Source organism: Physeter macrocephalus, chromosome 5 (assembly GCF_002837175.3).
Source record: "Physeter macrocephalus isolate SW-GA chromosome 5, ASM283717v5, whole genome shotgun sequence".
Lineage (NCBI taxonomy): Eukaryota > Metazoa > Chordata > Mammalia > Artiodactyla > Physeteridae > Physeter > Physeter macrocephalus.
The window spans coordinates 23,525,308-23,541,306 of NC_041218.1; the positions used below are offsets into that span (position 1 = coordinate 23,525,308).

The following is a 15,999-nucleotide window of genomic DNA, read 5'->3' on the forward strand; positions in this document are numbered from 1 at the left end:
AAAAAAAAAAAAAAAAAAAATGTGGATATCTTTCAACTCCAAAATTCTACTTTTAGGTATCTATCCTAGAGAAACACTTATACATGTACACCAAAAGAATGCATACAGATCGCTACTATAGCATATAAAAATTAAGTTAAATGTGCATCAACAGAATAGTTTAATAAACAACAATGGTATATAGACTTTGGAAATCTACTCGGCAGTCAAAAAGTATGAGATACATATATATGTAATGATATGTAAAAAGCTCCAAGACATTCTGTTAAGTGGAAAAAGCAACTTGCAAAACAATGTATATATATATAATGTGCTTTTACTTATGTACAAGTTATTATAAAACTACCAATTTCTCTATGTACAATATGAATGTAAAGTTGAAAAAGATAAGTTGATAGCAGAGGTCTCTGGGGAGGGGAACAAGACTGGCTGAGGGCCAAGGAAGGAGTTTCCTTCACTAGATTGAATTGTTTCACAAGAATACATTCAAGCATTACTTGTGTAATTAAAAACAACTTTTTTTTAAAAAAGGTAAAAAATAATGTAAATACCATTTTACTGACATGAAGAAAACAAGAAGAACATATTTTGAGGATTAGACAGGAGATAAAAATTCCATTTTCGACATTAGTTCTGAAGTCCAACTGCAAGTAGGGAGTTGTACACACACACACACATTGGCATTCAGAAGAGGGGTCCTGGCTAAAGAAATAATCTGGGGAGCTGTTGGTATGTAGATGATACTCAAAGGCACAGGAATGCTGTGGATGACTTAGGGAGAAAACACAATGGAAAGAGCAGAGGATCAAGGAGAAAGAACCCAGGATCAAGGAGAAAGAACCCATAAAGCAGACTGAGAAGGAGCAGCTGGGGAAATAAGAGGAAAACGAGTGAGGAGGAGGGTAATGGAAGCCAAGAGAGGAGAGTGTTTTGGTAAGAAATTGGTGTCAAATGCTGCCAAGAGGTCTGATATGATGAGAGATGAAAAAAACAGATAGCCATGTGAGAATCTGATGGACATTACCAGCTTCAGCAAGAGGGCGTCGTGTGGGTCAGAGTATTAGAGTAGAAGTGGGTTAAAGAGTGTGGGAAGACAAAAGGTGTGTATATAGCATACACTGAAAACTCCTTTAAGAAACTTAGCTGCACAAGAGAGTAGAAAGATAGGACAGTAGCAGAAAGGAGATATGGAGGTTAGAGGACAGGGTTTTCAAAATGGGAGAGATTAGAGCAAGGAAATCTGTAGGAAAGGCTCCAATAGAAAGAGGAAATAACCAAAGGAAGAAGTTCTTTAAGAAGGCTGGAGGGACTTACCTGGTGGCACAGTGGATAAGAATCCACCTGCCAATGCAGGGGACACGGGTTCTATCCCTGGTCTGGGAAGATCCCACATGCCGCGGAGCAACTAAGCCCTCGTGCCACAACTACTTAGCCCGCATGCCTAGAGCCCGTGCTCCACAACACGAGAAGCCACTGCAAGGAGAAGCCCTCGCACCACAACGAAGAGTAGCCCCTGCTCACCACAACTAGAGAAAGGCCACAAGCAGCAACAAAGACCCAACGCAGCCAAAAATAAATAAAATTAAATCTTAAAAAACAAAAAAAAAGAAGACTGGAGAACGTGATTAGAACGCTTGTGGAGGGACTGGCCTTTGACAGAATGAAGGACACATCTTCCCCTATCATAACATGAGGGAAAGAGAAAAAGATGAACCCCAGATGGAGGTAGGTTTGTAGATTTGGGAAGTACAAAGATGAAGGAATTCCCTTTTGGTGGTTTCTGTTTTTTATAACAAGTATAAGGCATATCACTAGTTTAAAAAGAACACACGTGAAATTAGAAGTAAAAAGATACAGTATGAAATAATCATTTGCAGTGAGTGAAAGTAACCTTACTTGAAAATGTATAACATTACGAGGCAACGATGATCAAGCATATGAGGTTGACAGCTATGAATTTATAGTGACATCGATCTACCTGGTTTTCTGATTTTCTCTTGCAACTCTCAGCTCCATAGATGCAGGCAACTAAAAAGGCAGATGGTTAGGTTCAACCAGTGCGTCACTCAGAGTACCATAAACAGCAGAAGTCACCTCTGGCTGAGTTGGACAGAAAAAGAATTTACAGAAGGGACATAAGGTAGCTTTCAGGGCTACACAGTTAAAAACACCACCACAGAATGGGCTTGGAAAAGATGTCATGTTTGCTTATGCCAAGCAGGAGATGCTGCAGCTTGGGCTGCACCATTATAGTTCAGGATACCGGATGCCAGGTGTCACTGTTGCCGCTGTAACTTGATCTTGCTGCTAGAGGCTGATGCTACAAGAAGATTTACTGATAATGAAGGGGCAAGTTGTAGAGAACACAGTGGAAAGGTTTGGGAAGATTGGACTGGCTGAGAGGATGAGGAGAGTGTTAAGGGAATGAGTATTAGGAAGACAATGGTTGACTAGGCGTCAGGAAGTGACTGAGGTAAACAGGGATGTGAGGCCTCCCCTTGGAAGAGGGTAGATCCTGGGATCCAAAAAGTTGCAGAATAGTCTCAGCAGCCTAGGTGCAATAACTTAAGCAAATTTCACATGGGCGTTTAATCAGAAAAGTAAGGGGTTGGCAGTGTGGCAAAGCCTCTCACTATTGCTGTGGGCAGTGTTTCATCTCACTGATCCCAAAGGCATCAAAGATTGGCAAAGCCTTGGGCAAGTTAATTAGTCTCTTTGGGCCTATATTTTCTAATCTACAAAATAAAGATAATAATATTCATCTGATAAAGTTGCTATGAGGATTAAATGAGATGAGATAGATAGATGCCTAGAAGAGAGTAAGTATTCAGTAAATGGTAGCCATAAGTGAAGTTATAACTGAAGCCGAGAAAAGAGTTTCCAAGAAAAGGTAGTCAACAATATCAAATCAAATCTTTTAGAATGATCAGAAGGGTTCACATTGGAGCACTGCGGGAGATAAATCTGTAGGGAAGATGAAGCCAATTTAAGTCTCAGCTTGCTTAACTTTCAATGACAGCTTTGCAGTATTCAGAAAGGCTTTAAGGAAAAGCCTGACTTAGAGAAACTCAACTAGCAGCTCTAGAACCTCTATGCCCTTCCTTAATATAAGTTCTGAGATAAAAAGAAGCAGGTGCCCCAAACTAATCCATTTCTATTGAAAGACCCTTAAAAAAAAAAAAAAAAGAATAGGAAATCACCAGCTATCAATGCAGTGTCCAAGAGGGAAAATGGCTAACTGAATTGCTGCACAATATAGATGGGGAAGAGGGAACTGAAAATCATACACATCATATGGCTTAAGTTATTTAATTTAATCAAAGTAGTTTTACTTAGAACCATTACAGAAGAGATTTCACTCCACTGCTTTCTCCTCTGCTCACCTCTCACCAAATCTCGGGTCATAGGTCATTCAGACTATAAAAAGCTCCTCCAAATTCCATAGAAACCTGATCAATCTAACTAAACCTCCTATTGGGGGAGTGGAATTTCAGCTCCTCTAATTGTGCATACCACCTGAACACGATGGCAAGCGGGTGGATCGGGGCAGCTGCCAAGATTTACTCTTCTCCCATCCACCTCAGTTTTACCTCTCTGAATTATTTAAACAAGGACTACAAGAAAGAATGAAGTCTGAATGAAGATCCCAACAAATCTCTTCCTTTTTTTCCTTTTACTGTGGGGGAGGAGAACACTTTCAAGGAAATGATATAATAAAGAAACTCACTCTCTCTTTTCATGAACTATCCATTTCTTCTATGAACTGGACACTAAGGACCAAAGTCGTCTTCCTCAGGACATTAAATACACAACTGCAACTTCAGCTCTGAGCAACCTCCTAAAACAGCTCTTAATGTTCAATCTTTCCCAGGAAGAAGAGAATTCAGAAATTATACAAAATAAGGGCTGCCTTCTCAGAAAATTCGTAAATGTTCACATAAATAAATGGTAAGACCATTAAATAAGTTCAATAAATAAAAAACCACCTGTTAGTGAAGTAACAGAAACATCCACAAAAATATACAGATTAAATAAGATTTGAAAGGTTTAAGCTAAGCTTTGAACAGAGAAATACTTCAACTGAAAAGCAATGGAGGGACTTCCCTGGTGGTCCAGTGGGTAAGACTCTGCATTCTCAATTCAGGGAGCCCAGGTTTGATCCCTGGTCAGGGAACTAGATACCACATGACGCAACTAAAGATCCCACATGCCACAGTGAAGATCCTGCGTGCTGTAACTAAGACCCAACGCAGCCAAATAAATAAATATTTAAATTTTTTTAAAAAAAGAAAGAAAAGCAATGGAGGGACTTCCCTGGTGGTCAGTGGTTAAGACTCCACACTTCCAATGTAAGGGGTGCAGGTTCGATCCCTGGTCAGGGAACTAAGATCCACATGCCGCTGGACCAAAAAAAAAAAAAAAAAGAAGAAAGAAAAGCAATGGAGTTTGTGCATGAGAGTCAAACAGATTAGAGTTCTGTTAGCTCACATCACAGTTACTTACTAAACGTGTAACCTCGAGACAAATTCCTTAATCTCTCCAACCCTCGGGTTTCCTCAATAAAACAAGGATAACACTACCTATTTCTGAGAGCTCTTAAAAGGGTTAAATAAAATAGTATATGTAAAGCTCTAATACAATGCCTGGGACACAGCAGGAATACATAACAATATGCTTCCCCTTCTAATTTTCAAAATGTTTAACTAGAGATTGATTCATAAGAGAAGGTGGGTCTTAAAAGAACAAGGAAAACTGTTAGCTGGACAGGAAGGAGGAGCATAGTCCTCGGGTACTCCTGATTTATTTATAACTTTAAAAATAAGAATACATCTCTCAAATTATCACTAAATTCCTAATGTGAAAATGCATCATTGATCTTGAAATGCTTTTTTATATACATACAAGATCCTCTTCTCCCACTCTCATAACTTTACAATTCTCTGAGATTCTACATTTGTACAATTTTTTTCCCGTCCTCTTCTTAAAGCCCTGACTCAGACCCTCCTTACTTTGGATTTGGGATGACCTAAGTCTTAAACCAGAAAGACATAACTTAGAGTTCACTGAGTATTCTGACAGACTTCTGGGAGAAAGCCAGAACCCAGCAACTAAGAAGTTAGAATCAGTGTGGCATAATAAAAAGGACACGGGCTTTGGAAACAGACCAAGATTTAATACAGGGGTTTCAAGTCCTACCTTTGCCACTTTCTAGATGTATAACCTTGGTCAAGGCACTTTACCTTCTCTGGACCTCATTTCCTTATCTGTGAAATGGAGATAATGTCACTTATATCTCATTGTGTAGCTGTCAGGATTAGAAAAATGCCAATAACATATAAAAGGCCAATTAATGGTAACTGTTATTACGGTCAGTCTGCCAAGTGCCTTACTGAACATTTGCAAGGCTGTACTTTCCTAACTGGCAAAAGGAGTAATACTTCTCCCCCATTCCCATGACTATATCCAAAAGGTTCCATTTTAGTAGTCCATAATTAACCAGATAAAGAGCTTAAAGAATTCAGGGCAAGAAAGCACTAGCATGGCTCAACTCATTCTCTGCTGACAGCAACAAAGCCAGCGCAAGGTGGATTCATTTGCCAAAAAAAAAAAGGAATCTGCTTGAACATGGTCATTACTGACATTGACGTAAGCACAAACTAGTTGTGGTTCTTAGGCTCAGCCTTATTGTCAGAAAGTTTTAACTTTTCTGAAATAAATCCTCTCCTGCCTTGTTTTCCCTGCTGTGCTGTGACATTCCTATTACCCCATTTTCAAGAACACAGGGAAGAAATCCTCTCAACTATTGCAACTGCATTCACTGTGGACTTTATCTTCCTATTTCACAAATCCCTTCTTACAGAGATTTTTGGTTTGTTGAGTTCACTTATGAAGAAAAACATTATATACAAATATATGATAGCCACGGTGACAAGATCTGGTCCCCAGAGCACCAGAAATTACAGGATGGAGGTAGATGCCAAAGATAAGATGGGACTGAGTAACCTGCACACCATATGTTCATTCTTATTAAATGCTGCACTTGGAAAGTCTGGCTCTTATGAAAAGCTTATTTCCCTTGTGTGACTGAACAGAGTAACAGTACTAAGAAAACTGATGACAGATACACAAATGGAGTAAGGAAAACCATCAATGGAAATATGCTTAAGATAAACAAGCTTGTATGTGACAGTTACAAAATAAAAGCAATGGTCACCAATTACACAGACAAAGGTAGCTATTTCAATCCTAAGTACCTCCAGTCCCTCCCTACACTAAAATAAAAGCAGACGGGAGTCAAGGTCAGAATGATTATTTAAATAAATTAAAAATCAAGAAAGGCTTAACAAATCAAAATATCACACTGCAGTCCCTTGGGGAGGTGACTTTCAACTTGAAGAAAGAAGGTCAGTCTCATGCACTTGTTTTAATTTAGCTAATTCGATGTCAAGAAAGTTAAAGATTCTGCCCCCCAAAAGTAGCTCAGCAATGCCTGTAGTTGTGTCATAGAGCTGCATCCTCGCCCGGAGCTTTGCCTGCTTAACTTCCAGTACAGAAGTTGTGTTTTGGTTGCAATTAACATTGTAAGGCAAGCTCAGCCCTGTCTTCCATAGCCTTGAGGCTGCTGAGTAAATCTAGAATCATGGGACCTACATTTTGATGCTGAAAAAACAGGAAGAAGGTAGTTCAGCAACAAGGAAAATGGTCAAGAAACACATCTAGAATTAGGAAAAACAGACTGATGCTGGCCTGTGATTTTTTCACTGCTTTATATAGAATGTATTGAATAGTATGCACCTTTTAAAGGAAGCCATAGTGGTGCACTTAAGCCACGATGGAAGGAAGAAAAAAATAAAATCAATTCTTAATAATTGCTGTAATTTCTTAAGGCCTCACTATATGTGCCAAGTTCAATGCTAAGCCCTCTACAAATATTTCTAATCCTCAATCGTATTAGTAACCTCACTTTACAAAAGAGAAAACTAAGATTTAGAGAATTTGGAAATTACCCAAAAGCTAGTTAGTGGGGGTACTAGGATTCAAACCCAGGTCTGCTTGACTGTAAATCCCATGTTCTAAAGGCAATTTGAGCCCGCGGGCCACACAAAAAGACCCCACATGCTGCAACGAAGATCCCACGTGCCGCAACTAAGACCCGATGCAGCCAAATAAATAAAAATAATTATTTTTTTTTTAAAAAAGCAATTTGTTGGGGAGTTCCCTGGTGGTCCAGTGGTTAGGACTCCGTGCTTTCACTGCTGTGGCCCCGGGTTCAATTCCTGGTCAGGGAACTAAGATCCCACAAGCTTCATGACAAGGCCAAAAAAATAAATAAAGGCAATTTGTTAAATACTCTTACCCTCAAGAGACCTAATCAAAATACAGATTTTGCACAAAAAGACCCTTAATCACTGGATTTGGCCAAAGTTATAAAGCACCTCAACTAGTTACAAATACATTTCAGATTTCCAGACTCAGATCTAGGTAGTACCAGCACTGGTGCCTGTGCTGCCTCTCTTCCCTCCTATAATTCCTCCCAGGGACGTTTCATAATGCAAATGAGAAAGACACCGTCCTAAAGCATCATTAAACAAATTCCTTCAGTCTTGCCTCTGATGTTATCACCTATATTGGGGTAATTAAAATGGAAGTGTTCTCTGCTTCATACCTTAATAATGAGGCTATTACAACCAAAGTTAGGCTGGATACAAGGTTCCAACTCAGCTGAATCCTGCACAGTGAAACCAATGTAGACTTCACATCACTTCCTTGCTGTTCTGATAAAGCAATTAAAAATAATTCACAAGGGGACTTCCCTGGTGGCCAGGTGTTAAGAATACGCCTGCCAAGGCAGGGAACACGGGTTCGAGCCCTGGTCCGGGAAGATCCCACATGCCCAGGAGCAACTAAGCCCGTGCACCACAACTACTGATCCTGCGCTCTAGAGCCCACGAGCCACAACTACTGAAGCCCGTGCTCTGCAACAAAAGAAGCCACCGCAATGAAGAGTAGCCCCCGCTCGCCTCAACTAGAGAAAGCCCGCGTACAGCGACAAAGACCCAACACAGTCAAAAATAAATTAAATAGATTTTTAAAAATCATTCACAAAGTAAAAAAACCTATAAATTACTGTGTTCACATTATACCTCGGAAATTAAAATGATAATCCCTTTTCAGACGATCCTCATCTCTGTTTTTGCAATATTTGCCCTTTTTCTTCCGTACTGATTTGCTTTATGAGAGGACAGACACACCACAGATAGCCATTGTAAGGGTAATACTGGGAATATCAAACATCTAGGCACACCTACTGCTTGGTGTTCTGAGGCTACGGCCTCTTCAAAACTATATCTGAAAGAAGCTGACAGCTGAGACAGAAAACCCCACAGTGATCGCCTTTCCCAAAAGTAGAAGCATTTCTTCCTAACACTTTCAGATCATAATAAAAGAACCAATAAAACAATCATTCTCTTCATACACAGTCTAATAATCCTGGTGACCAACTACTGAGCAGTGAGAACAAACCTCTGAAGAGAAAACAGTGAAGAGAATCTCTCCATTACCCTTCTACATTCAGAGAAGATGTAAGGATATTGCAGTATCTGGAATGAAGGGCACGGCATCAATACTGCTCGATGGAAGCGCTTAGCCACAGAAAGGCAGAAAATCATCATCTGTACAGAAACCAGACAACTGAGGATCTCAGTGCGAGGTAACTACTCCTTATAGAAAAGATCTCCAAATAGAAAAGCTCTTTCCACCCTTATTGCTGGATGAACTCTCATAAGCAGTAAGCTTTTTCTACACCATCGGGGTCTTCTCCCCGATAGTCTGGAAAATACACACGGGAGTATGTTGGGAGTACAGAGAGGGGTAAATACTATTCCAAGGAGCAGGGGAGAGAGCTACCTCCATGTTATTCCCAGCTAAGTACATCCGTACCACTGGGAGTCTTCGCTCCCCAGCACTGGGGCCCGGGTGGGAACATCTCTGAGAGAGCGGGTTTAAGGGGAAAAGGGATCTCTCTGCTCCTACGATCAGAAGGGAGGGCCTGGAGGGTGGTGCCGCAGCGCCGAGAGGATCTGCGGTTCCCCCTCCCACCCTCGCTCTCCGAAAGAGGCAGCCCGGCCCCAATACCTTCTTGACCGTGCGCGGCGCCTCGGTGACGGTGCCGTCGGGGCTGACCAGGGCCTCGCCGCCGTCCCGGTGCCTCTGATGCTGGTGATGAGGGTCGCTCCGCTTCATGGCCGACGCCTGAGGCACTTTCCCAGCGGCGGGGCTGAGAGCCGCAGCGGGCCCCGATCCCGGGCCAGGGGCCGGGGGCCGCTCCGCCGCGGGAGCTGGAGCTTCAGGGTCCCCGCCGCCCGCTGGGGGGGCCATGGCGCTCACGGCCGCCGTGCTCAGTCCCAGCTGCGGCTCCGCCTCGGAGGGGCTCAGGTCCTTCAGCTCCACCTCAGGCACCTTCGCGGCAGCCGCTGCTGACACGACCTGCACCGACATCACCGCCTCCACTGCAACCGCCGGCTCAGACTCCAGCTCCTGCTCGGCCCCGCCTCCCGCCTCCCTTCCCCATCCCTCCCCCATTCCCCCACTCCTCCCCTCCATCGCCTCCGCTCCCACCCCCTTCCTCTGCCCGCCCGCCAGCCAGCCCCGGCCTCTCCCCCACCGCCCTGGCCCGCCCCGCCCCGACCTGGCTCGCTCGCGCGCGTGGAGCCACGGAACCTGTAGTGCGCTTGCTCTGGGCCGCACGCGCCCCCCCATTCCCCCACTCCTCCCCCCCATCGCCTCCGCTCCCACCCCCTTCCTCTGCCCGCCCGCCAGCCAGCCCCGGCCTCTCCCCCACCGCCCTGGCCCGCCCCGCCCCGACCTGGCTCGCTCGCGCGCGTGGAGCCACGGAACCTGTAGTGCGCTTGCTCTGGGCCGCACGAGGCAAAAAGACAGTGGGACCTCAGCCCCCGACCACCACTGCGCGCCGCCAAGGGCAGGGCGCACGATGCCCCCTGGGAATTGTAGTCCCAGTCCCCCTTCCTCCAGCAAGCGGGATTCTGTAGTAGAGATGGAGGTCTAGTGCCGGCGACTAACGGAAAGGAGTGACAACGGGTGACACGACATGAGGAAGAGAAAGTCTCCAGAGGAGTTGCGGCTTCCGGGGAACGAACGGTAGAAACCCTAGGGTTGGGAAGGTGGGGGAGGAATGACTTTCTACCCTAACATTGTAAATTGCCTCCGAGTGTGCAAGTCTACGATCACGTGAGCAGGCATTTAAAGGAAAAGCGGTGTCACGTGGGGAGAGCGCCGACTTACGGCTTAAAGTGACTTGATTTTTCTGCATCAATGAAATCGGGACCCTAACAGCTTTCCGAACTTTAATGGCTCTGTTTTTAGAAGGAATAAATTGGGACCTTGACTGCTGTGGTGATTTCTAGAACATTCTGAGCTTGGAATTTAACATCAGTCCAAAAAAAGAAGTTGGGTATCACTAGGTCAAAATTTCAAGGCTAAAGAATTACACGTTGGGGACTTCCCTGGTGGCACAGTGGTTAAGAATCCGCCAGCCAGTGTAAAGGACATGGGTTCGACCCCTGGTCCGGGAAGATGCCACATGCTGTGGAGCGACTAAGCCCGTGAGCCACAACTACTGAGTCTGCGCTCTAGAGCCGGAGAGCCACAACTACTGAAGCCGGAGCACCTAGAGCCCCTGCTCGCCCCAACTAGAGAAAGCCCACGCGCAACAACGAGGACCCAATGCAGCCTAAATAAATTTTTTTAAAATTACATGTTGCCTTAAACAAGGCCAATTCTTTTGCCCTGTTAATTAATTCCCTCTTTATTATTATTATTATTTTTTTGCCCCTCTACACAGCTTGCGGCGTCTTAGTTCCCCGATCAGGGAGTGAACCCTTGGCAGTGAAAGCACGGAGTCCTAACCACCGGACGGCAAGGGAATTCCTGCCCTGTTAATTCTAATAGATGTCCAACCCAAGTTCGTGTGCCAGTGGCACAATGAGGTCAAGTAAACCAAAATGTCAAAGTTTGGAGCAGAGAAAAGTTTATTGCAGGGTGCCAAGCAGAACAGGCAGCTAGTGCTCAAAAAGCCCGACCTCCCTGATAGACAAAATTTAGCGCTGCAGGATGTGTGACTTAATTCTGATTGGTCGGTGGTGAAGTAACAGGGTGATGTCTCCGGAATCTCAACCTTCTGGTTCCAACCAGTCTAGGGTACCCATGCTTGTGGTCACATGCATGTAGTCACTATCCTCCACATGGGTAGGGGTCTTAGTTTCTTTAGAACTCAAAGATACCTATCAGATTGTTATCTATATCCCTTCAGGAGGAACTGGAACTATGTCCTGTGACTCTATTGTCCTATTAATGCTTGAGCCTGCTCTTTGGAATTTGGGGAAGACCTAGGAGATTAAAGCCTTTTTTTTTCTTTACTACAAACAAGAAACAGGGGACACAGAGGAGCACCCGAGAGGGCACCACAGACTCTTGCTCGGTTTCAAGGAGATAATATGAAATTCAGGTAAGTGTATCAGCAGAGAGGAACAGTAACTAAAATATGAATAGTGATTTCTTTAAGTGATGGGATTTGGGGTGAGTTTTTTTTTTTACTTTGTACTTTTCTGTATTATTTTAAAATTTTAAATTTATTTTAAAAGGTGTAAACCCAAAGACATGTATGGCAGTTTTATTTTGAATTATGACAAGTTATCTGATACTAATGTCCAACAACAGAGGAATGGTTACAACCTTTAAAATTAAGTTGGCCAAGAACTTTTTTTAATGATGAAGGGAAATAAATGCTCATGATAAAATAATAAGCTAAAAAGCAGGAAACAGAATTGCACATTCTATTAGATTTTAACTGTGTAAATAATACTTGAAAAAAGCAATACATTAAAATACAATTGACTCTGGGTGACAGATTATGGGGTAGGTCATTTCTTCTCCGTTCTCAGAGAAACTGAGGCAAAGGGGATCTTACAGTTTATGGTTGTTCAGAGAGTAAGTGATTGCCCTGACAACCCCAGAAGGCCACTGGACATCTAGTCTTTGGATCAACTATTTTTCCCCTGGCAAGAAGGAGAGGGAGAAATCACCTGCCTTGATCTCCTTCCCTGTGCGACTGCTATCTTGGAAATCTGTTCATTTGTGGAGTTGTCCTACACTGGATGGAATCTTTTGTATCCTGGCCTTCAAAAATTTGTGCCTAACACTGTGAGTTGGAAGGCATCTGAGCACTTCCATTTCCACAAAGCCCACAAGTCCACCAGACGCAAGGGCTTCTTAAGCTTTCTCTTCACACTCTGTCTTTCAGAATTTCCTTCCTATTATAAAGAACCAGCTTAGAGCTTCATCCTCCAGCTGTCAGAGAAGAGATTAGCAGCTCTATAACTGATTTCTTTCTTCCCCCTAATGCACAAGGGAGCTGTGGTACAGCCACCTGGCCTGTGTTAAAGCTCATAGGCAGCAGCTGCCTACCTGGACGGCCACTAGACTTGATTACTGAGGGGATGAACTAATTCTTCAATGGGATGTGGTTACAAAACATAAGGAGTTGGAGCACTGGAAAGAAACTGATATTCATCGTTTAATTATCCAGGCACCATCCACTGTTTGAGGCCAAACATCAGGACACATTCCTCACCCATTCTCAACTCTATCCTACACACCTGCTGCTTCTGCCATCTTTGTTACTGAGGGACACAAGGCACAGTTGAAGGTGGAAATACCGAAATGGAAACAGGATAATTAAGCACAAGTTTATGAACTATTTAGTTTATGAAATATTTAGACTACAGGTCCTCTTCCCTCACCTGACTCATTCAGCTTCCAGACCCTGGCGGGCAGAAATGTATCTTCTATGCAGGAGACTGGAAGAACTTCTCTAAGATAATCTGACCAGTCCAAGAGAGAAAACTTGAAGATATAACATTGAGAGTTCCCCAGGAAATAGGCCAGCCAGATCACCCTCGGTGAAGACCACACCCATGTTTGCAGAGTTTCCAGAGAACTACTTAGTGCTACACTCTTAAGTATGAGTAGATAAAGTCACAAGTTATACAAGAAAACCTTTAATATGGAAGACAGAGATCAACATAAGCACGCAGAAAACAACAACTGGGAGGAAACAGAGGCTATGCATCAAGAAGAAATCAAGACACCCCCCCAAAAAATCATCAATATCCTCAGAGACTTAAGATATTTTATTTGTGAATGTACATGCTGTTTCAAGAAGTGAACATTCAGAAAACAAACATGAGACCTTTAAAATGAAAGCATACTAGCAGAAATTTTTTAAAACTCAATAAATAAAAAGAGGAAGAAATTGGGAATTCCCTGGTTGTCCAGTGGTTAGGGCTCTGTGCTCTCACTGCCAAGGGCCTAGGTTCAATCCCTGGTCAGGGAACTAAGATCCCACAAGCCACACGGCACTGCCAAAAAAAAAAAAGGAGGAAGAAATTAAAAATAGGAAAGATGCAGTTTATCTTTGCTCAGATTGTTGAGTAATGGTGGCTTATTTCATGGTTTTTATTTTTTTTTAATTGAAGTATAGTGGATTTACAATTTTGTGTTAGTCGTGGTTTTTATATTTGTGTCCAGTGCACGTCTTAACATGATAGGTACAATGCATTGGGTAGCCACTTTTCTGGAAAAGCTGATCTCTTAGGAATTGTTTTTCAGATCTTCAATACACGTTTTTTCTCTAATTTAAAAAAAAAAAAAGGGTTTCCCTGGTGGCACAGTGGTTAAGAATCCGCCTGCCAATGCAGGGGACACGGGTTCGATCCCTGGTCCGGGAAGATCCCACATGCCGCGGAGCAACTAAGCCCATGCACCACAACTACTGAGCCTGTGCTCTAGAGCCCGCGAGCCACCACTACTGAAGCCCACGCACCACAACTACTGAAGCCTGCATGCCTAGTCTGTGCTCTGCAATGAGAGAAGCCACCACAATGAGAAGCCCACACACAACAACAAAGAGTAGCCCCCACTCACCGCAACTAGAGAAAACCCGCGCGCAGCAACAGACCCAATGCAGCCAAAAATAAAATAAATTTAAAAAAATACCATTCACAAAAAAAAAAAAAAAAAAAAAGAAAGAAAAGAAAAGAAAGTGACAAGGAAAATTGGGGGTGTGGGAGGGGGGAATTCAAATAAATAACTCAAAAATTTTCCCAAAACTGAAAAAGGAGAATTTCCATAATGAAAGGGGCCACTAGGTGCCAGCCCAATAGATGAAAATAAACCTACATTAATACACATCACTATTAAATTTCAAAACTCTGGGGACAAAGAGATAATCCTTCAAATGTCTGGAGTGGATCAAGGAACAGTTTTACAAAAGTTCAAGAGTCAGAAAGATACTGAACTTCTTAAAATGAACTTCTGGAAGCCAGAAGAGAATGCCTTCAAATACTACAGACCCTTTTTGCCTTCTCCAGAGAATGAACTGACAACCAGCCAAAGTTGGGAAGGGCAGTCATCTCACTGTTCAGAGTTAGGAAGGGGATCAGAAACCAATCCTCCTGCTTTCATTTCTACCTTCTAAAGTACCTGCCAATTCAGAGCCTTTTAGGGGTGCTGCAATATAAGTTTTCCCTAGTGCTGGCTAAAACTTTATTTTAGCCTTTTCAAGACTGCCAAATTGCCACTCATTTGCTTTCCAGCTTTCAAAACTGTCACTATTGACTCCTCCCCGCTCCATCTCTTTTTCCCTCCTTGTAGGCAGAGTGAAAATGAGCTAAATCCATATTCTCTATATTGGGAGGTCAAATGATAACACCTAAAATGAACATTCAAGAGATGGCATTATCATGTTATTCAGACATATGGAAGTAAATATCATAAGGATCATCTAAAATAAAGTGGTTGGCTCCCAGGAACAGGAAATTATGGGGTACTGAGATAGCTGCTTTAATCAACAAGACCTGTAGAACTATTTGACTTTTCAAACTATATCATGCATAATTAAGATGAAAATTAAAACTTTAAAAGCAGGGACTTCCCGGGTGGCACAGTGGTTAAGAATCCGCCTGTCAGTGCAGGGGACACAGGTTCAATCCCTGGTCCAGGAAGATCCCACATGCCGCGGAGCAACTAAGCCCATGTGCCACAACTACTGAAGCCTGTGCACCTAGAGCCCATGCTCCACAACAAAAGAAGCCACCACAATGAGAAGCCTGCACACCGCAATGCAGAGTAGCCCCCACTCGCCGCAACTAGAGAAAGCCCGCGTGCAGCAACGAAGACCCAACGCAGCCAAAAATAAATAAAATAAAATAATTAAAAAAAAAACTTTAAGAGCAGGCAAAACTATATTGTACAGAACAGGGAATTATATACATTATTTTGTAATAACTTTTAATGGGGTATAATCTATAAAAATACTGAATCACTGTGCTGTACACCTGAAACTAATATATTGTAAATCAACTATACTTCAATAAAAAATATAATTAAAAAAATAAAAGCAGACAAAAGCAATACATAGTTTATGGATGCATAGCTTCATTTGCACATATGAAAATATAAAAATGGACTGGAAGGAAACCCACTAAATTCAGACAGTTGTTTTTCTGTGGAGGAAGGGGAAAGTGGGAGGAAAAATAGGACAGGAGTGTTGGTCAAAGGGGACTTTATAGCTAAATCTGTTATATTTCTTTTTAAAAAGTAGGCTGGAAGCAAATATGATAAAATGATTTTTTAAAAGTTATTTCTGAGTAGTGGGAATGTGGGTGTTTATTATTAGGTTGTTCTTTGTGCTTCTCTATCTTTTCAATTTCTTAGATTAAAACATGACTCCCACAGGCAGAGGAAGGGTTGGGGCAGTGGACATACTACTTAAAAGAATCTGGTACCAAAAGGGGCAGGCCTCACAAGCTGGGAAGATGGACGACTGAGTTTGAGTGTAAGGGGGGCCCAATGGAGCAGGTGAGGGCAGAGCCTGCTGGAGGGCTGAAAGCACGGAGACCTCAGGGCAGCAGCGCAGCCACA

At 42.9% G+C, this 15,999-nt stretch overlaps 1 protein-coding gene and 1 long non-coding RNA gene across 4 annotated transcripts in view; one reads left to right on the top strand and one right to left on the bottom strand.

The window, feature by feature from the left end:
- Positions 1 to 9,543, bottom strand: part of AHCYL2 (adenosylhomocysteinase like 2) — a 165,525-nt gene extending 155,982 nt beyond the window's left edge. For 2 of the 3 annotated variants that reach the window (XM_024128428.3, XM_024128419.3), the window contains exon 1: positions 9,136 to 9,540. In XM_024128428.3, coding sequence (XP_023984196.1) covers positions 9,136 to 9,498 — 363 coding nt within the window. In that variant the 5' untranslated portion in view covers positions 9,499 to 9,540. Of the gene's footprint in view, positions 1 to 9,135 lie in introns of all 3 variants that reach the window. The other variant, XM_024128416.3, reaches the window with a different exon arrangement.
- Positions 9,544 to 9,975: 432 nt separating this feature from the next.
- LOC102996041 (uncharacterized) lies at positions 9,976 to 14,088 on the top strand. The gene is made up of 3 exons (XR_448587.3): positions 9,976 to 10,158; positions 11,447 to 11,524; positions 12,605 to 14,088. It is a non-coding gene; the product is annotated as an uncharacterized lncRNA (long non-coding RNA).
- The last annotated feature ends 1,911 nt before the right edge of the window (positions 14,089 to 15,999 follow it).